This window comes from Balaenoptera borealis (assembly GCF_965194805.1).
Source record: "Balaenoptera borealis genome assembly, chromosome: 9".
In the NCBI taxonomy this organism is placed as follows: domain Eukaryota; kingdom Metazoa; phylum Chordata; class Mammalia; order Artiodactyla; family Balaenopteridae; genus Balaenoptera; species Balaenoptera borealis.
In genome coordinates, this window is record NC_138873.1 from 40398117 (window position 1) to 40420147 (window position 22031).

Below are 22031 nucleotides of genomic sequence, written 5' to 3' on the forward strand. Positions count from 1 at the left end.
ACAGTTTAAGGTAGATCTAAGGATTAGACCTTTGGGAAAAAATAAATCATTCAATTCTTCCCTGTATAACGTATTATCTCCACCACAACTACATATTAACAGTTTTTCATAGTGAGTATAAGTAGTGCTTTATATTTAACTATGAGAAAAGTTAGCCCAGAAAACAAAACAATGGACTTCACTGGTGGTGCAGTGGTTAAGAATCCTCCTGCCAATGCGGGGGACACGGGTTTGAGCCCTGGTCTGGGAAGATCCCACATGCCGCGGAGCAACTAAGCCCGTGCACAACTACTGAGCCTGCGCTCTAGAGCCCGCAAGCCACAACTACTGAGCCTGCGAGTCACAACTACTGAAACCCATGTGCCTAGAGCCCGTGCACTGCAACAAAGACAAGCCACAGCAATGAGAAGCCCGTGCACCACAATGAAGAGTAGCCCCTGCTCGCCGCAACTAGAGAAAGCCTGCACGCAGCAACGAAGACCCAATGCAGCCAAAAATAAATAAATAAATAAATACATTAAAAAGGCAAAACAAAACTGTTGCTGCATGAGAGGATAAGTTCTCATTTAAGTACTATTATAAAATCTGAGCTATTTAGAGAAAATTCTGTCACCCTTAGCCAAGTTGTCAGATAATGTTTTAAGACTTATTCCACAGGGCTATTCTTAATTATTGTTAGTCACATTTAGTAGCTTCTGAAGATATATGCAGAATATAAAGTTGTGTCATAAATTATGGTCATTACCACAGGAGTGACAATACACCAGGATACAATTTAATAGTCATTTTTATGCTTCTCTTCTATTGGCTGCTTTTTACACCCATATGAAATTATTCTTCTGTAATACTTAAAGGAAAGGGAAGCAAGGACTTGCCTGGTGGTTCTGTGGGTGCTCCCAATGCAGGTGGCCCGAGTTTGATCCCTGGTCAGGGAACTAGATCTCACATGCATGCCGCAACTCAGAGTTCACATGCCGCAACTAAGAAGTCTGCAGAGATCCCGCATGCCACAATGAAGATCCTGCGTGCCGCAATGAAGACTCAGCACAGCCTAAATAAATAAATATTTTTAATAAATAACTAAACAAATAAAAGGGAAGCAAAGAGTTCAACATAGTGAGAGGCAATTGTGGTTCTCAACTGCCAAGACTAATTATGTGTTTTGTTTATACAGAAAACCAAACAGCAAGATACTGAATTAATAATGGGCAGAATCTTGGTTGTAATTTACCGTTTACCCACAGGTCCCTGAGGTTGTCTGCTGTTCTGAAATGTGAAGTAGCTGATGGCAGGGTATTTTCTTCTCTGGGATACTATTCCTTCCTTTAAGTCTATTTAGTGCTACTGAAAAAGAAATCACTAGCCCTAACAAATTTGCCCTGAGGAAGCTCTGTCTTGATATCAAAAAGTAGGACCAGATTTTTGGTAGGCATAGGCTAATTAGCAAGCAACAGAAGAACATATAAAATCTGCTTTTTTTCATTGGTTTACTAACTTGGAAAATAATGTTTCCAGATCACTGACTATTGGACAAGGTAGAGACATTATCAAAGATTTTATGAATTATTATAACATCCTTCCCCAACCTGTCAAGCTAAGAAAAATAATGAAGTATTGATAGAATAAATTAATTATGTGACATTAGGTAGAACAGTGTAAGTTTGCATTTACTATGATTAAATTTGAGGGAACAAATTTTCTTTTACCTTATGCTTTTCTTCTTTATTTTTCTTCTTTTATTCTAACATTTGAACCCAGTGAGTTCAGTTATTTTATTTTTTTTAACTGCCTTTTTGGGGTTCTTGATTCTTTAGTTAGTAAGTGGATAACATTGTATTTTATGTGTCTTAAAAAGCACTTTTTTCTTTCCACATGCCATGGCTTGTAGCTACTTGAATGCAAATACTTATAATACTATGCTAGTCTTTTCCTTATGTCTACTGCAAGCAATTGAAGTGGTGATGAGTATCAATGACCATTGTTGTTGTATTCTATGTCTCGAGAGTTGAAGTAAGGCCTAAACATGATTCAGACAAAACTACACAGGAAGCCAATGTGACACCTATTACATATATTAAAGATATGGAGATTTTGGATTCTATCACTATCTTTGTAATCTGTAAAATGTAAAAGTGCTAGGTTTATAATATTATTCATATCACTCTCATGTCCTTGCTATCACTTCTTGGATTAAAAAAAAATTGGTGAGGAAGCAAAACTCAGTGACAACATTTCATATTTTACTGCTAATTAAAATCTTCAGGGCTTATATGATTTTCTTTGTACAAGTAAATATATTACTGTAGACTTTATCTTAGAGATAATTTGTTCAAATAAGCAAATCAATAAATATTATTGAGTCAAGGAAGGTGAGCTACAGTTGGCTGATTGCCAAGAAACCTCACAGGACCGCACTACCTTGGGGAATTTACTACAGTGTGACAATAAGGTCTGACGCAGTGTTTCAGGCTTCTAAGATTTAAAATATTTTTGTCAATGGGCCACAGTTGAAAAGCCAAAAGCTCACTCAAAGTAGATCAAGCAAAAATGTGATATATCTGCAGGCTACAGGGGAATCTCATGGAAAGTTCAGAATGAGAAGCCAAACCTCAGGAACAGAAAGTCAAGTAATTTTCTAGTTCTCCCTTTTCCTTACTTCCCCATAAGTATTTTTTTCTATTTTCCTTTTGTAGATTGATCCTCTATGTTTATCTTCTCTCCTTTTGCTTATATTGCTGAATTCAATTATTAATTTAAAAGAGAAATATAACTCCCAAATGCCAGTGCATGTTTCCTCAATAGGCAAGCTTCAAGGTAAACCAAATTAATAAACGATAATTTGGTGAACATGGGATCAGATGAGGTGAACTAGGTATGTCTATATAACTTTCCAACAGCAGCCACTTCTTTGAAATTGTACCCCTCTCAGAGCCCTTGCTAAAGTGATGGGTTTGGGTGATCATGTTTGTACTGTGTGATTCCATGATGGGTAGACAATTTGTATATAGACCTAATCATTCAGTGTCAGTGTTTAGAATTTGAACCAAGGGACACAGACATGAAATTGTTTGAAAACTGTGCATACTGTTCATTGAAGAAGCCATGATCAGGGATGAAATCAGTGGGAAAAAATGGGAGTTTTGTTCACAGTGCTCCTTCTTTTTAAAAATAATCCTTTGCCATTTGGCCAGAAACTAGACAAGGCATAATGCACTGTAAGAGTAGTGCTATTATAAAGAAGAAGCACCATGATGGAAATCAGATACAGGCAACGTATTCAATACCAAATGGTAAAAGAGATAATTTTTTTTTTTTAACTCAGATCTTTAGTAGCAGTCTTTGGAACACTCTAGATTAAAAATATAATAATTTGTTAAAGCATGCAAAAAAGTATAACAGTGAATAAAAACCACAACTGACAAATATATTGGTTAACATTTCAAACATGTATAACCAATGAACATGGCCTAGGTTTTTTTTTTTTTTTTTTATTGGTACTCACTTCAGAAACTTGAATCCACAGATATAAGCAGTATATAACCAGAAAGTTACAAGTGGACACAGATTATACATGCAAATTTCTGTTCACAAAGGTCACATATGCAAGTATATGAATTAGAGGCATGCGTCTAAGATTACGGCCAAACTTTTTTAAAATGCAGAAATGTAAAATTACATCTTGAAAATATGAAGAGATGGTCTACACACTTCAAAAATCAAATGTTGCTTATACCAGATGTATGACAGCTACAGGATTCAAGTGACAAGCAATAAGATCTCAAGAAATTAATACTGGTCAAAGAGAATGGGAATATTTTTACACTTCACTGAAAAATATGTTGACTACTAGAATATGAAATCTAGCAGGAGCTTAGGGAAAAAATTACAAAATCTAAAGCCACTTACTTAATATTTCTTATTACCTAAACTACAGCATGACATTAAAAGAAAACTGCACCTTCATTTTAATTACCAATCTCACATTAATGAAGTTCTCAAAAAATGAAACAAAACCAAAAATGCTTCAGACTCCAAATGAAAAGTCTGCAAGGCTCAGATTAAAATGTGAAGCGTTTCAAATGAAAGTAATAAAAATACAGTTGGTTTTGTTCTTTATTGAATGGAATCAAAAGTTTTGACATTTCTTTGAAGCTTGGAACTACTAAATTTCATTTCTCTGAATGTTTCTATGTATCTTTCTTAGTGGTACAAGTGTCTTAAGTAGCATATGAAGTCAGTCTCTACAAAGTATTTCTGTCTGTTACCATTTTGATAAAACAAAAACAATTCTTCATTAACTTAACCGTATATGTAGTTTTGCTATAACACTTAACACTTGAACAGACGTCTATTATTTTTCCGCTATAACAACAGAGTACAATAGTTTTCTTCTATCTGTATTGTATTTAAAAAAGGTTAACATTTAAAAACAAAGAACCATTATTTTCTTTGAAATCATTAAGCTTCTTGCACATCTTAAGCTTCCTTCTTCTGCCTGTGTTCTTCTGCCAATTTACTCAGAAATTTCAACAGGAACATTGGGCTGATAAGGTCCAATTCTGTACTCATCTGCGATTGTATAGTCCTCCTTGTTTTCATCACTGTGGCCATCTGCGTTTTCACTTGTATCTTTGTTGGGATCATCAGCATTCTCAGCAGATTCAGCACCTGGTTCTGTATTTTCCGAATTTTTAATTCTGTTTTCCAACACTGCTTCATTTTCTTGGTCAAGTTCCTCAATCTTGTCCACCTTTTTAAGCTTTATCTTCACAGTTGCTGAAGCACTCGCATTTGCATCTTTTTTCACACAGCTTTTTCTGAAGTTTCCTTTTTCCCATCAGATGCCACATCCCCTAAATTAGCAAGATCTGTCTCATCTCCCACTGAACTGCCACTTTCTAGCAGTGCTGCTGCTGCTTCTTCATCTACAAGTAGCTCATCTTCAGATTCAAGAAGTATGTTAGGTTCTTGTTCTGCCTGGTCATCCTTTGTATCTTTTTCACCATCTTCACCTGACTTCTCTTCTTGTTCTTTACCTTCAGTTGTACTTTCAGTCTTCTGGGAACCATCAGTTTTGGATTTCTTATCACTTGGAGATTCTTTGCCATCTGGAGAGTAAGATCTTCTCTGGGATTTATCTTTTTTCAGTAAGTCAATGCCTCTGTTGGGAATCCTATGTACCAATGTTTTGTATTTTTCAGACAGGTCAACTTTTACACATCTCCCTTGAAACCAAAGGGCCTTTTTCAAACAGTGGTCAACCATTGCCATTGCATCTTCTCTGGTCTCCATCTCAATAAAGGCCTTTATTCTTTTATACTTCTAGGATAAATGAACTCTCACTGGCTTGCCAAATACTAATGCTGGTGTAGCTGTATAATAATCCACTGCAGCCTGAGCATCTTCTGTGGTTGCCATTTCAATAAATGCCTCATTAATTTTATTTAGAATCAGATGATTTGAATAACTCCAAATGGTTCCACCAGCTGTAATAGTTGATATCTCAAGTTTTTCCCTTGCCAGAAATCCATGATGTGAACAACGTGGCTAGTTCCCACTCTGCCCTTTTGCATGTGTCTTGGTCCTTGCAGGTTTCCATTTCCAGCACCTAGATTTCCTCTTGGTCCAACTGCTGGTCCCCCAAGATGAAATGAGGGAGGTGGAGGTACCAGAATTCCCGGTGCTGGGTTTGTATATTGCTGCAACATGAATGGATCACCCATAGTGTGTCCTATATCATTGTTAGGGTTCCATTCTGGGTAGATTTCAAGAAGAAGCTGGCATCAACAACTGTGACTTGCTCCATTGATATGTTGACTCCACTCCTTATTAGACTGAACTGGCAAATCACATATAGAGCACAGATGGGGATAACCCTTCAGTAAGAGTCCATGGAAGTCTTCTATATTGCTACTTGGAGGAGTGCCCCTCTTTTTCTCAAAGAGAGATCGCTCTTGTAAGGGGCCAGGACCATGTCCCATTCTCTCATACTCACTGTCAAATTTATGATAGTTACGCGAGGTCTCACCAAAAAAAGAATCATCCCTACACCTTTCTCCATCTCTTAATCTGTCATCTTCATAATCCATTCTGTCATAACAACCAGATTCTTGCGAACGACTTCCATGGTCATAATCAAGCACTGGGTTGAAACTAGGGCCATGATCATCAAAACTATCTCTTCTAAAGTGATTTTTTTCTTTCCAATCGTCCCTAGGTACTCTGTATGGTGGCTCCCATATAGCAGATCTGCCATCTCTACCATAACTCAATGTAGGGCCTTCTTCAGTTCTCCTCCTTTCAAGTTGTAGAAGGATTTGGGGCAAGTTCTCAGGAGTAATCTTGTCCTCTGGATAACGACTCAGTTCATCTAAGTCTCTAGCAGACAGACCAAAGCTGGCCAAAATGTTACTGGTCTGGTATGCATCTCCACGGTGCTGAGAAGACAAAGGGAGGGGACCTCTACTTCCAATGTTAAATACAGAGTTCAAATTATGGGAAGAAGTACTAGCAGAAGAGAGTGCACTATGAGCTCCTTGTTAATTCAATGAAGAACTCATTCCAAGATTCGTCAAAGTGGCAAGGTGTGCAGTACCCTGGTTCATCCTTCCAAGAGATGCTGGCATACTTAAAGACTGGGTAGCAGCAGCAAGAAGGCCTATTCCTGCTGCAGACAGGTCACGCCCACGACCCTGCAAGTTGCTACCAAGAGATGACTGCTGGAATGACTTGGACATTGTAGAACTATCTCTTGTCTAGTTTATAGAGTAAAAAAATTTTTTTAAAAAGATAGCTAAAAAGAAAGCTCAAACTAGAAAACTAGGTTAACTTTGCTTCAAAAAATGGTAATGCCAAGAAAAAGGATCAATAAGGACTGTAGAATCTTCTTTGAGCTGAGAACCAGCAGACAACTCTCAGTCCCATTTCAGTACATGCCAGACCTCTCCCCCTACTCAGCGCGCACACGTTGCTCGCACCCTCAGCGGCAGTCGTTTTTCTCTCGAGATAATTTTTAAACAGTGTTTGAAAAAGTGGGTTGAGAGTAGGAAAATAACTTACTGAATGACAACTTTGTGCCAGGAACTATGCTAGTTGCTTTGCTTATGTGCCATCTCACTTAATCCCCACAATTCACGGCCCTGTGAATTAGGCATTATACACTTCCTTACAGATTAGGAAACTGATGTTCACTTGTTAGTGCCAGGAAGTTAATGATTGACGTTGCTGAAATACAAGCCCAGATCTATCGAACCCCAGAGCCTGTCTTCTTTCTCTGTCATTTTCTTCCTGGCACAAGTGGGGAATTCTATTTAATATCCCTCAACATTATTATTCCTTTCATAAATATTTAGCTTCTCCCACATACCAGGGGTAGTGCCAGACGTTATGGATACAAAAAAGGAGTCCTTGCCTCCTTATTTTAGTGCCTGTTTTCCTCTTCTGAATATGCGAGTCCAGTCTGATAACCTCAGTTATGCTGGATGCAGGAAAGTGGGACTCAAAATGCCTGTCATTTTGTTCAGCAAACACTGACTTAAATAGCAAAACAAACAATTAAGGGTTACACCCATAGAATAAACAAAGTAAATTAGACATAAAATTTTATGAATGCCCTTTTGTCATTCTAAAAAAATAGCAAATGTCTTTAAGATTAATATGACTTTATCTGAGTAATCTCAGCTATGTGTACTTGGCACAAATTCTGAAGGCATTATGCGTTTCTGTCTGGCATTTTGGAAACATACATCAAACGGACTGTAAAAGAATACTATGATCTCTCAGGAACGCTGGAACATTACTGTGTTATTTCTGAGAAGTGAGAGCTAATCATGAAGAACTTTGTGTAGGTGTTTGGAGTTCAAAACTTGATGTGTAACTGACTGGCATAATATGTGTTGGCACGGAGATAGTTTTTCTGGAAAAAAACGTAATAGTGTTTTCACCAAGAGAAATGACATCAGGGTGCAATGAATGCACTCTTTGGATATTTTTACCTACTGTCGGATATGTAGTACATGGCTTTTACTGGAAAAGGAAAATAATCTTGGCATTGTCATTATTTTTTGAGAAAGGATTTAAAAATTGTTTAGAAAACTGGCCTTACTTCAAAGGGTACACTTAAACTAGTTCTTGCATCCTGTCTGAAGAATCAGCAGCCTAGTTTGTTTTCATAGTTCTTCAACTCATCTGCTTTTTTTCCGCTAACATGGCAGGCTGGGTGCCTGGACTGACTTGCCAATAAAAACAACTAAACAGTTCTCATAAAATATATTTAATAAAATTTCCTTAAATGCATCAGTGAACTGATAATAAGGTAAAAAATTTCAGGTCAATTATCTAAGTTAAGTCAAGAGCTCAGAAAGGTAAGTTGAGAAATGGAACTGGCTTATTCCCTAACCATGTTTCTCCATGGCCCCACAGGATATGGCAACAGGAAACAAAGCCCAAGACTTGTTCAAGATAAGGAGTCTAATAGGAAGACACGTCTCCCCTATAAAACTAGGACATCAAATGGCTAAATGTATAATGGTGAGCCAGGATTAAACCTGCCCTCCCTACCTCACACCCCAGAAGATAACAAGGAAAATCAACTTTCTTGAACATAAGTGCTCTGCTGAGAAGGGTAAAAAGCTGTAACTGAGAATTTGAACCACAATCTGATTGGCAGGCTCAATATGTACTAGAGGTCCAGTATTAGTAATAAAGAAAAGTAAATAATGGAGATGTGGATTGGAAAAAAGCAAAGATGCCATTATTTGTGGATTTTATAAATAGACATAGAATAGTAAAAAATTGAGAGATAAATTACTAGAATTAAGAAGAGATTTTAGTAAAGTTGCTGGATACAAAATTAATATGCATAAAGCAAACGCAATTTTATATGATTTGATAGTTTTGTTTGCAATGGCAAAAATAACGGAAACAACTCAAATGTCAAGAGTAGTTTGAACAAAAATGTGGTATAGGCAAAAAACAAATAGAATACGGTGGAAAAAAATTATTGGCAGCAACACACTTTCTTGGGTCAACCTCACAAATATGTGTATGAGAATATGGAGCAAGTTATAGCATACTACATGCAGTAGGGTTCATTTAGATAAAGTCAAAAACAGGCAACACTTAACCTGTAGGTTAGGGATAAAACCTTTGATGGTACAAAGGTAAAGAAAAGTGAGGGCGAACTTCCATGGTGATGCAGTGGTTAAGAATTTGCCTGCCAATGCAGGGGACACGGGTTCGAGCCCTGGTCCGGGAAGATCCCACATGCCGCGGAGCAACTGAGCCCGTGCACCACAGCTACTGAGCCTGCACTCTAGAACCCGTGCACCACAACTACTGAAGCCCACACACCTAGAGCCTGTGCTCCGCAACAAAAGAAGCCACCGCGATGAGAAGCCCATGCACCACAAAGAAGAGTAGCTCCCGCTTGCCGCAACTAGAGAAAGCCTGCGCACAGCAGCAAAGACCCAACACAGCCAAAAATAAAATAAAATAAATAAATAAGTTAAAAAAAAAAAGTGAGAGCATGATTATCACAAAAGTAGAGGTAGTAAATGTGGCTTTGGTAGGAGAAATTCTGAACTTTAATTTGGCATTGAATTTCACTGAAAGTGCTCTGAGAATTTCATCTTAGATAAACATGTTGTAGATTCTGGTCCTACAGACCTGTATTTTACATGTTATCTTTTTATATCCTTACATGTAGTCATTTTACAATTAAAAATGTACATTTTTAATATAATTTTTATTTTTAAAAGTAATACATCTATACAGTTTAAAAGAGCAAATAGTACTAGGTTTCTAATCAATAAGCACTAATGCTCAGCCCTATCTCTCTCAAACCTCAATACGTGATTTCCTTGAGAGGTAAGCAATTTCAATACTTAATTTTTTTCTTCTCTTATTTACATCCATATTTTATTTTATTTTTAATTAATTAATTTATTTTTGGCTGTGTTGGGTCTTCCTTGCTGCGTGTGGGCTTTCTCTAGTTGCAGCGAGTGGGGGCTACTCTTCGTTGTGGTGCATGGGCTTCTCATTGTGGTGGCTTCTCTTGTTGCAGAGTACGGGCTCTAGGCGAGCGGGCTTCAGTAGTTGTGGTATGCAGGCTTCAGTAGTTGTGGCTTGCAGGCTCTAGAGTGCAGGCTCAGTAGTCGTGGTGCATGGGCTTAGTTGCTCCACGGCATGTGGGATTTTCCCAGACCAGGGCTCGAACCCGTGTCCCCTGCATTGGCAGGTGGATTCTTAACCACTGCGCCACCAGATAAGTCCAAGGCGGATTCTTAACCACTGCGCCACCAGGGAAGCCCTACATCCATATTTTAAATACAATATATTGCCATCTTTTTTTTTTTCAACTTAAAGCATATATTGACTTCCTAATATGGAAAACAAGGACGTAGTACTACAATAATATATTTATACTTGCTAGTTCATCTGCTTGTATAGCTATATCACAATTTTTAGTAAAATTTGTATCCATTGTGTCTGTATTTGTGACATGGAAATACTGTTCAATAGCAAGCCAGATAGTATGCTATGATTATAATTATTTTTCTGTACAATGCTTTGTTTCTCTAGGAGTCAATGGTTGCCTTATTTGTTGTTATTATTGTGGCTGTGGTTGTGTTGTTGTTGGGTTTATTTTTCTATATTCTTACCACTAATTTTCTCCAAACTCTCCAAGATCATTGCAAGCAAGATATGTCAATGTGATCAAACACTTCAGTTAATTTCTCATTTCTCATTTTATTTTGTAGAAATCATTCCAGGACCACTTTGCCTTCGATTACAATTTGGCTGCTCTTTAGGACTGCCATTCTCCCCCCGCTATCCCAGCCTTATTCAGATATAATTGACATATAACATTGTTTAAGCTTAAGCTGTTCATTTAATACACTTATTTATTGAAAAATGACTGCTACCATAATGGTAGCTAACACCTCCATCACATCACATAATTACCATGTTTTTTTTGTTGTGACATTACTCTCTTAGAAATTTTCAACTATGTAATACAGTATTATTAACTATAATCACCATGCTGAACTTTGTACCCTTTGTCCACATCTTCCCATTTTCCCTATCCCCCAGCACCTGATAACCATCTCTCTACTATTTCTGAGTTCAGATTTTTTAGATTCCACATATAAGTGATATCATACAGTATTTATGTTTCTCTGTCTGACTTACTTCACTTAGCATAATGCCCTAAGGGTTCATCCATGTTGTTGCAAATGGCAGGATTTCATCTTTCCTCATGGCTCAATAATATTCCATTGTATATATACACCACATCTTCTTTATCCATTCATCCGTTGACAGACACTTTTAGGTTGTTTTCGTATCTTGGTTACGGTGAATAATGCTGCAATGAGCATGAGAGTGCAGAGCTCTCTAAGAATCTTTTGGGACTTCCCTGGTGGTCTAGTGGTTAAGAATCCGCCATCCAACGCAGGGGATGGTTGGGGGAACTAAGAACCCACTTGCTGCAGGACAACTAAGCCTGTGTGCTGCAACTACTGAGCCCATGCACTGCAATTACTTAGCCTGCGCTCCACAAATAGAGAGAAGCCTGCAGACTGCAACAAAAGACTCTGCATGCTGCAACTAAGAGCTGATGCAGCCAAAAATAAATAAATAAATAAATATTTTTTAAAAAAGAATCTTTCAATTCCTTTGGATAATACACAGAAGTGGGATTGATGAATCATATGGTAGTTCTATTTTTGATTTTTTGAGGACTCTCCATACTGTTTTCTATAGTGGATGAACCAATTTACATTGCCATCAGCAGTGCACTTGGGTTCCCTTTTCTCCACAACTTCACCAACACTTGTTATCTCTCGTCTTTCTGATGATTGCCATTTTAATAGGTATGAGATAATATCTCATTGTGGTTCTGATTTGCATTTACATAATGATCAATGATGTTGATCACCTTTTCATGTATCTGTCGGTCACTTGTATGTCTTCGCTGGGAAAATATCTATTCAGTTCCTCTGCCCATTTTTTAATTGGATGGTTTGCTATTGAGTTTTATGAATTCTTTATGTATTTTATATATTAATCCCTTATCAGACGTGATTTGCAAATATTTTCTCCCATTCTGTTGGTTGACTTTTCATTTTCTTGACTGTTTCCTTTGCTGTGCAGAAGCTTTTTAGTTTGATGTAGTCCCACTTATTTGTTTTTGCTTTTGGTGTCATATACAAAAAAATAATCTTTGCCACATCTTGTGAAGAAGCTTTTCACCAAATTTTCTTCTAAGGGTTTTATGGTTTCAGCTCTTATGTTTAAGTCTACAATCCATTTTGAGTTAATTTTTGTGAGTGGTATAAGATAAGGGTCCAATTTTATTCTTTGCATGTGATTATCCATTTCCCAACACAATTTATTGAAGAGCCTGTTCTTGGCTCTTTTTGTTAAATATTAGTTGACTGTACTGTGAGGGCTTATTTCTGGGCTCTAGATTCTTTTCCACTGGTCTATACTATTTTTATGCCAGTACCATATTGTTTTGATTACTATAGCTTTGTAGTATGGTTTGAAATCAGGAGTGTGATACCTCCAGCTTTGTTCTTTCTCAGGACTGCTTTGGCTATTCAGGGTCTTTCGTGGTTCCACAAAAATTTTAGGATTGTTTTTTCTATTTCTGTGAAAAATGAATTGGGATTTTGATAGAAATTGTAGTGAATCTATAGATGGCTTTGAGTAGTATGAACGTTTTAACAATATTAATTTTTCTGATTCATGAACATGGGGTATCTTTCCATTTGCTTGTGTCTTCTTCAGTTTCTTTCGTTGGAGTCTTACAATTTTTAGTGTATAGATCTTTCACTTCCTTGGTTAAATTTATTCCTAAGTATTTTATTGTTTTTGATGCTATAGTGAATGAAACTATTTTTTTAAAATTTCTTTTTCAGATAATTTGTTAGAGCATAGAAACACAACTAATTTCTGTATGTTGAGTTTGTATCCTGAAACTTCACTGAATTTGTTTATTAGTTCTAACAGGTTTTTTTTGGTGGAATCTTTAGGATTTTCTGTATATAAGATCATATTATCTGCAAACAAAGACAATTTCACTTGTTCCTTTCCAATTTGAATGCCTTCCATTTCTTTTTCTTGCCTGATTGCTCTGGCTAGGATTTCCAGTACTATGTTGAATAGGAGTGGTGAGAGTAGGCACTGGAGCACAGTTGTGCAGGCCAGTGACAGAAGACAAAGCCTGATCCAGGCCCACGAGCAGTTGTGCGGCCCTGGCTGTTGGAATGCTCTCCCATGTCTGCACATGTGCACTGCAGTGGATGTTGATGACAAGTGTCAGGCTGGCAGTGTGAAAGTGCACAGCTGGAGGGGCTAGCCCCAAGTTTGCAGATGGTGGTAGGAGTCAACTGTAGGGATCTAGGCTGTCATCTTGCAGTACAGCTGCACTGCAGGGAGGTCTGCAGCAGCTGTGCTATTGTTTTTTTTTTCATTAGTAAAATCTGCCGTGTTTGGCTGCAGAGCAGGTCACTGTAAACCACAGTCTCTCCTACTGCATGGCTACGATTGGTAACCTCTGCTTCTCTTCCTTGTCCTTAGCCATCTCTATTGTTTCTATACGTGTCTCAGCTTTGCTGAGTCTGGGTGGGGTGAAATCGAAAGGGGACCTTCATGTGGTGCCCCAAAGGATAGGGCAGCTGGTCGCTCATTCCACTTTTCCTTTCCTGGTGAGGGTAACTCTTTCTAGCTGGGAAGTTCCCTCTTGTTGCTGAGCAATGACAGCTTGGAGGATGGGATGATGCAGGCAAAATGAAGCTATCTTCTTTCTTTTCTTGTGTAGTTATTCTCAGGGTTTTTGTTTGTTTGCTTGTTTGTTTCCCTGTGTTGCTAAAGTTGGACTCCAGAGCGCTCCCAGAGCTCTTTTTGTTTGTGGGTAGCTGGGGTCTCACTCCACTCTATCAAGTCTGCCATTCTGATATTTCTCTTTGCCATCATCCAGATCATTCCCTTAGTTCTCTTCTGTATTCATTCATTCATTCAACAGATATTCTAGAAAGCTATGACCAGGCAGTATTATGGATATTGGAGTTATATCAATGAAAAAAGATGAAGTCCCTGCTTCTATAGAGCAAAAATTCCAGTAAGAGAAGCATAACATGAAAAAATATAGTAGGATGTTAAACTAGAAGTTTCTACTGAGTCACTAAGGTACATTAGATATGAAATTCCAAAATGAAATAAAAGGTCGATATTAAAATTTTCAAAGGAGAGGGTTGAAAAGTTTTTGCATGATTCTTTACCTGCTTAGGGAATAATCAGTGTAACAGTTGGAGAGAACTTTGTGATGAATGATTAGAAAAGAGTATTTTTTTTTTAAATATAAGGGAGTAAAGATCTCTCTTTACTGAACACTATTTACTTTATTGATATTTGGCAGAGATCTAAAGAAAGTAAAAAGATCAGCTATATGAATATCTGAAAGTAAGAGCATTCCAGCCAGAGGGAAAACATCAAAGGCCATGAGGTAAGAGAATGCTTAATGCATTTTAGGAATAGCAAGAAAGCTTGTAAGCATCAAAGTGGCTTGGGGAAGGTGGAAGATTAGATGTGAATGAAATCAGAGAGGAAGCAGATGATGTCTTCACTTGGGGTGGTATCACTGGATGTTGTAAAATACAGACAGATTCTGGACATGCTTGAGAGTAGAGCTGGCAGAATTTCCTGAAAGCCTGGGTATAGTATATGACTGAAAGAGAGGAGTCAAGGATAATTTAAAAAATTTAGGCTGAGCAATTGGAAATGAGGGTGGGTCATTTACTGAGATGGGAGAGACTCAGGAAGTGAGAGGAGGAAGAGTATTTTCTTTCTTTTTAAATAAAAAAAATTATTATTTTTTTTATTTTGGGGGAAGAGTATTTTCAAAAGTTGGATTTGGAAATGTTAAATTATTAGAGTCCTATCATTTATCCAGATGGAAATGTCCAATAGGCAGTTGCATATAAGAATCTACAGTAGGGCTTCCCTGGTGGCACAGTGGTTGAGAATCTGCCTGCCAATGCAGGGCACACGGGTTCGAGCCCTGGTCTGGGAATATCCCACATGCCGCAGAGCAACTGGGCCTGTGAGCCACAACTACTGAGCCTGCACGTCTGGAGCCTATGCTCCGCAACAAGAGAGGCCGCGATAGTGAGAGGCCCGCGCACCGCGATGAAGAGTGGCCCCCGCTTGCCGCAACTAGAGAAAGCCCTCGCACAGAAACGAAGACCCAACACAGCCAAAAATAAATAAATAAATTAATTAATTAAAAAAGAATCTACAGTAAATGTGAAATGTTAGGGCTGCGGATAAAAGTGAGGGAGTCATCATGGTATACTTGGTATTTTAAAGTCATGGCTCATTTAAGTCTTTGTAGAGTGTAGATGCCTGAGTTTGGAAACCTATGTCTTCTGACTCATTTCACTCTTCCCAAACAAATAACGTTTCTCTCTTGAGTTAGTATGCCCTTGACATCTCACTAAACTCATGCCTGTATTCCTTGTACACCAAAGGTTTTTCCTCTAAGTATATCTGCCTATGTCTCATGAGGTCTAATTTCAGGATAAGACCTCATTCACACTCAGAGGACACAAACTTCTCCCTTGACTGTTTCTTGGTGTATAATGAAGCTTGAGCTATCAATAAATCCTTGCCCACTCAGAACACACAAAAGGCCTCCAACCAACTCTGTCTTCTTTTACAATGTAGCTCGACTTATTTAAAAATTCCTATCTACATGAACTATAAGTATTCATAAATTATGCTTCCTTGCATAGAACAAGGTGAGACTTCAAGCTAAATCCTTACCCACAACTTCTAAAGATTCATCCCAGAACTGCCAGCCTATGTTTTAGTAGGTAAACCCTCACTTATAGTGTACACACAGAATAAACCAAATTCTCTGTTATCTCTTCTCAACATTCTTTTTGTCCTTGGGGGTTTATGTCTTTTGTATTTCTTTATCCTCATTTTAGTGGGGTTTCTGGATAGAGTAGGAATAAATGCATATGTTCAAGTTGCCATATTTAACAGGTTAAATAATTTTTAAATCATAAAAATCCAGTAAAATGCTTCTTATAGGGTGTTACTAGTTAGAACAAATGTATTTTGTACAGGCAACTTTGCTTAATAGCAAAGTGTTTCTTAAAATGATTTTTTTAAAAAGGCTTTAAAAATTACCCAGTGCTTACTGTTGGTAGTCTAACAGTACTTGTGACATTTTACTATAATTTTGTAATTCACTAGAATATTGTATTATGGAATTTTGTTAGTAATTTTTTTATATCTGTATTAGAAAAAGGATAACTCAGTTTTTACAGAAAACCTCAAGTTACCAAATTCTATTAAATTGATTCTTCTTCCAATTCAAATGTTATTTTAGTGCCTTTCTACCTTTAAAATGTGTTATCCTAATGTTCATGGTTAGTATAAACAGGAAAAGTACCTGGGAAAAGAAAGGATATGCTTAATTTTATTGTTGAGAACATATATAAATAAATTTGAAACTGCCACTAAAAATATTAAATATTACAGAATACAAAGGCTATTTTAAATCTGTATATGAAAAAACTGACCTGGAAAACAAAAAAGTTTCAAAAGTAGTAATGGGATAAACAGAGGCAGCTGAAGAATTTGAATTAGACTATTATAGCTTCTCTTAGATAATGTAAGTATTATATGCCAAGGTTACAAGAAAATCACCAAAACTACTATGGACAAATAATTGAACTGAACAGACTCTCCAAATGCTGATTCTTAGAACTGGAGGAAATCATTCAAGATAATATGTAGCATCTTGTCTAATTATTTATAAACGTGTCTCCCTTACATGTTACATGTCTATCTCACCAGACTGTGAGCTATTGAGGACAGCAGACTTGTCTTACCTATCTTACTGTTCACTGATCCAAGCATAACATATAACAAAGTACCTAGCACATGGCAGATATCTTATATGTGTTTGATTAGGAGATGGCTAGTGAGTGATTTTATAGAGATGATCAGTGACTCTGGAAAAAGAAAGAGTATGTCTGCTCGACTCCTTTCTTTTTTTTGATTTTTAGCCTCAGCCTATGTGCAGGATGCATGCATTCTGCTCTGCTTTCTGTCTACCTTCGTGGGGGTGGCTTGCTATTTTATAGCTATACAAATGGTTGGGTGGGTAAAGGCTAATTTAGCGGTGAAATATTAGCAAGCCTGTTGTGCCACAAACATAAGTCACATTTTTCAATTAAACTTTTAATGAAGTTGGTATTTTATCTTCAGCTGTTGGACTCCTATGTTTGCCTCTCAGTTCTGACCTTGGGTGGGAAAGAGGAGCGCTATTTATTGTGACCCCATGTACTACCAACTCTAAAAGGGCACTCTGTTTCTAAAATGAAAGTATAAATATGCATTAATAAAAGTAAAATAGTGTAGTAGAACTTATAACAAAAAGCAAGTGCTTCTGCCTCATTGCTGCCCCAACCCCATTGGAGTTTCAACCTCTCAGAGGCAACCATATTCAAATGTTTGTTTTTAATTGTCTTGATAGTTTTCTCATTAATTCAATATAACCATGCCATTATTTATCAACTTATCAACTTTAGACATAATCCATTGGCTTTCTTCTATAGTGCAGGAGGATTTAGTGCACTTATTCTATCCCTGGACTAAGAATTTGTTAGGTCTAGCATTATATATACTAATATGACAATTATGGTAGAAGAAATTTTCATCCGTAATTGTAAGATATGTGTGTATTGCCTAATATGTAATCATGCAATGTACATTACAGACATTCAGTAAATAGAGTGAATGTATACAATTTTAGGTTCAAACTTTTCCACTTAAAATGTGAATAATTCCCGTTATTGAACATTCATAGGAAACATATTTTTAAATGGCTGATATTAACAGCATATGCCTGTGCCATAATTTATTTAACCTTCAACCTATTATGAAATACTTAGGAGGTTTTCCAGTTTTTTAAAGTTACAAATAACCTGTCTGTAAACATCCTCATAATAAATCTATCAACTGCATCTCTGATCCTTGGAGTAGATTCTTAGAAATAAAATTACTGAGTCAAAAGTTCTTGATATATATTGCCAGTTTCATTTCCAAGATTTTGCTTATATGCACTCCTAATAACATAATAAAAGAGTAATCATTTCACTGCATATTGTTCAATCCTAAATACATATATGCTCTAGAACTCTGCTAATTTTGTAAATTGGTTACCTTGTTTTAGCTTGCTTTTTTTTTTTTAACCAGTGTGGCTGAAGATTTTTTCATGTCTATTATTCATTATTACATAACATTTTGATTTCTTCAGTTTAATACGTGGCTATATCACTAATTTAAATTTTTTAATGCTTCAGAGGAATATTTTATAAATTAATTTGTTTTAGCATTATTGGCTAGTCTTTACATGAAAAAAAATCCCAAAGGAAAGCAATTTTAAGGATTAGCAAACTTATTGAAAGTTCACAGTGAAGCAAAAATTAGCTGCATGGCCTATTGTGTGCCATGGCATCCTCTAGAGTCTTAGGGAGTTTTGAATGCAGGAAGCATTGAGAAAAGGTGGTCAGAGGCAGTAGAAACAGAGATGATAAAAAAAGACAAACTGAGTCATGAAAATGATAGGATTATTACAGTCTGAATAACAAGTAATTAGGTTGGCACAACAGTTTCTGAATATTTTGAGAGGCTTTTGTATCTTTAACAATGATAAATGCTATTTCAGGCCTGCATAAATGCTAACTGTGTATTGCTGAGACAACTGTATTTTCTTTACCTGTATCTTGCAATCCAAAACAGCAAATCTAAAAAAAAAAATGATTTTATTCAACTCTGAAGTGCATCTTATTCAAGGATATTTTGTAAGAACATGTGCAGAAACCTTCTCTGGGAAATTAAAGACTTTTGGAGAGACTGGAGGTTTTGCTTACTTACTTCTTTACATTTAAAATTGCTATAGCTTCCCGTTGAATTAATATTTTAAAATTATGAAGTGACATGCCATATTCCTAACATCTCTTCTTCTTAAATTTTATTTTTGCTGACACAAATATAGCTTCAACAATTTTTTCTTGGATAATATTCACCTGGTTTTTCTTTCCTTACCTTTTTAATGTTAACTTTTCTATGTTTTTAGGGTTTTTATAAATAGCATATAGTTAGCTATTTAAAAATCTAATCTGACAGTTCCTTTAAGTGGAGGGTTGAGTTCATTTAAATTTATCAATGTTTTGTACTTTTTCTATCATGTATCTTTGTATATTTTAAATTTTTCCCATTTTTCTTATGCTCCTGTTTTCTTACTTGATTTTTTTTTTCAAATTGATTGGGTTTTTTGTTTTTCTCTCCTTATATCATTTTCCCTCCATTTTTTGAATTTAAGTTCTCTATATCTAGTCTTTTAATGGTTACATTTGAAATTTCACCATGCCTATCTGACCAAGTTTAATATCTTAAACTTCCTTCAGAAAAATTCAAGGATTGCAGAATACTTCAACTTATCATTATATTTCCTACTTACCCAGGGTTGTTTATAGTATTTTAATACTATGCATTTTCACCTTCACAAATTAGGATATTATAAATTACTTTTTTATACAGACAATATTTATTGAGGTATATTTAAATACATTACTCCCCTCACCCCCTTTTTGGCTAACTTTCCTTTTTGAATATCAGGTATTCTTTTAAGTTTTTTTCCCTTCTTCCTAAGGTATATCCTTTAGAACAGTGGTTTTCAATCTGTGCAGTTCAAATCTCCCCCCACTGTTCCCAAGAAAGCATTTTAGAAATATGTGGGGGATATTCTGTCATCACAATAATTTGATGGCATTTACTGGTATTTGTAGTGTGATCTAGGGATGCTGAACATCTTGAAATACACAGGACACTCTCCCACACAAAAGAATTGTTCTGGTTCCCATATAACTTTCAGCAGTCCTGCTGGACATTCACGTAGATTAAAAAGCTCTTGATAAGTATCTGAGTCCATGAACTGATTCCATTTATATAAAAATAATATTTGGCACAGTTTTAATACACTGACTTTTCTAGGAATGCAAAAACTATGTAAATAAAGAGTATATCTTATTTTGCTCTGAATTTTACCAATAACAGTCTACCATTTCAAAAAATTACATCGCTAATGGCTATGTTAATCCTGGTGTCTGAGTTGCCAATATAACTCACCTGTGTTAGTCTGAAAATGCAGTTGTCACGTGCTGGTGATTCTACGCACATACAGGTATTGGCTTTTATAGCTTCGCCCACAGATAAAGGTACAAGTATGCCTACTCTGCCAGTGTGTTTTTTTCTTAATGTGGTAATAAGACAATCAAAATTGAGCATATATTTCACCAAGAAACATGCTGCTAGAGATGGCAAAGATATATCATACTTTTGCTCCTGTAAGTAACAGCATAGACAAAGAAGTCATTGATGCTGGCTAACATGTAAAGTGAATCAGATGTTGTTGGACCAGGGGCATAAAATATAAAGCTGGATAAGGGAGAATTTATTGACATTGAACCACAGATTAGTGGTTTGGGACTGACTATTCTGTAGACACCAGGATCTGATCCTAACCAACAATGATGGGTTGGTACTTTGTAGCTTGGACATGACCATGGACTGGGGACTTACCTAGATTGGAAATTGTATGAAGGACCATGATTATCCATTGCACCTTCCTGCAGAGTGATCTTTATATGTGATATCTCACTATTTAGTTCTGGAATCCCATTGTGTTCTACTACTTTCAAGACAAACCTCTAATCCCTTAAAAGTGCCAAATATGACCCTTTCCGATGTGGTCCATTTACTTCTCTAGACCCCTCACATCCTCTTTCTAATTCTAAAAACTCAAGTACCGGAATATGCTACACTCTCTCAGGTCCCTACCCTTTGCACGTTCAGTTTGTTTTCTCTTCACTTCTTTCCTTGACTCTTCTTTTGGGTTAAAAGGTGATTCTAGGTTTCCACAGCACCTACCTGGCGCATTTCTCTATCATAACACTTAATTGCACTGTGTTGTAATCGTTGACTTCTTGTTTGTTAGAATGTGAGAGCGTCCTCTTCTTTACAGTTCCTAGCAGGGTGCTTGGTAAAGGGTAGGAGTCAATAGGTGTTGGCTGTTTGAAGGAAAGAGCATTGCAACACTTCAATACCATTCACTCAATTAAAACTTTTCAAGCTGCTTTCAGTTTCACTTCTATTATCTTTCTTTTATTGACCCACCTTCTCCTCCTACTCTTTTTTTCCTCCCATCTACAACCCTTTCAGCGAGCGCACCTGAAACTTCCTCTAGGAGCCCGGGCAGGCTGTCAAGCGGCACTCCCTCCCACCTGAAAAGTCACGTCAACGTGCAAACGTCACGCGTAGCGCTGACGTCCCGCCGTCAAGTCCACCCGCAGAGGCTTTGGGATATCTTTTTTGCTCTTAGTCGGTGCAGCTTGAATCCTCTTGGCCCGGAAGGACGGCAGCAACGAGTTCCAAAGGCGGGACCTCGAGGATTCTTGTTTCCCCCAACGCAAGGTAACTTGTTTTTCTGAACGACGCGCTGGCAGCCGAGGGCCCGCCCCTAAGCGCCTGCCGCGGTCTCCCGGGGAACGGCGCTGTGCGCCGGTGGGGGCTGGGTGGGGACGCGCGTGCGCAGGGCGCGGCGTTTGCTGGGACCCTCAGCAATGGGCATGGGCGTTTGATTCTGACAGAGGATGGCCCATTTCTCCGGCGAGGGCGAAGTGATGCTGCAGGCGATGCTGAGGCAGTTGTTCCAGAGCGTGAAGGAGAAAATCACGGGGGCTCCCTCCCTGGAGTGCGCCGAGGAGATCCTCTTACATCTGGAGGAAACTGATGAAAATTTTCACAAGTAAAATTCCTTTTGATTTCTTAAGCAAACAAACCAGCTGATCCAGAAAAGATCAAAATGTAGTTGGATAAAGAATGTTCACTTGATTGTTGTCAAAATAGCGCCCAAGTTGGAGGTTCATGATTTCCTTTATTTACTC

The 22031-nt window shown here is 37.3% G+C and overlaps 1 protein-coding gene and 1 pseudogene across 4 annotated transcripts in view; one reads left to right on the top strand and one right to left on the bottom strand.

The window, feature by feature from the left end:
- Positions 1-1022: 1022 nt before the first annotated feature.
- LOC309635228 (matrin-3 pseudogene) lies at positions 1023-18836 on the bottom strand (annotated as a pseudogene). Its single transcript has one exon. The product of its transcript is annotated as a matrin-3 pseudogene (transcript).
- Positions 18837-18840: 4 nt separating this feature from the next.
- TBC1D32 (TBC1 domain family member 32) overlaps positions 18841-22031 on the top strand; it is a 188890-nt gene continuing 185699 nt past the window's right edge. For all 3 annotated transcript variants that reach the window (XM_082406091.1, XM_082406092.1, XM_082406093.1), the window contains exon 1: positions 18841-21892. In XM_082406091.1, the coding sequence (XP_082262217.1) occupies positions 21738-21892 (155 nt within the window). In that variant the 5' untranslated portion in view covers positions 18841-21737. The remainder of the gene's footprint in view (positions 21893-22031) is intronic.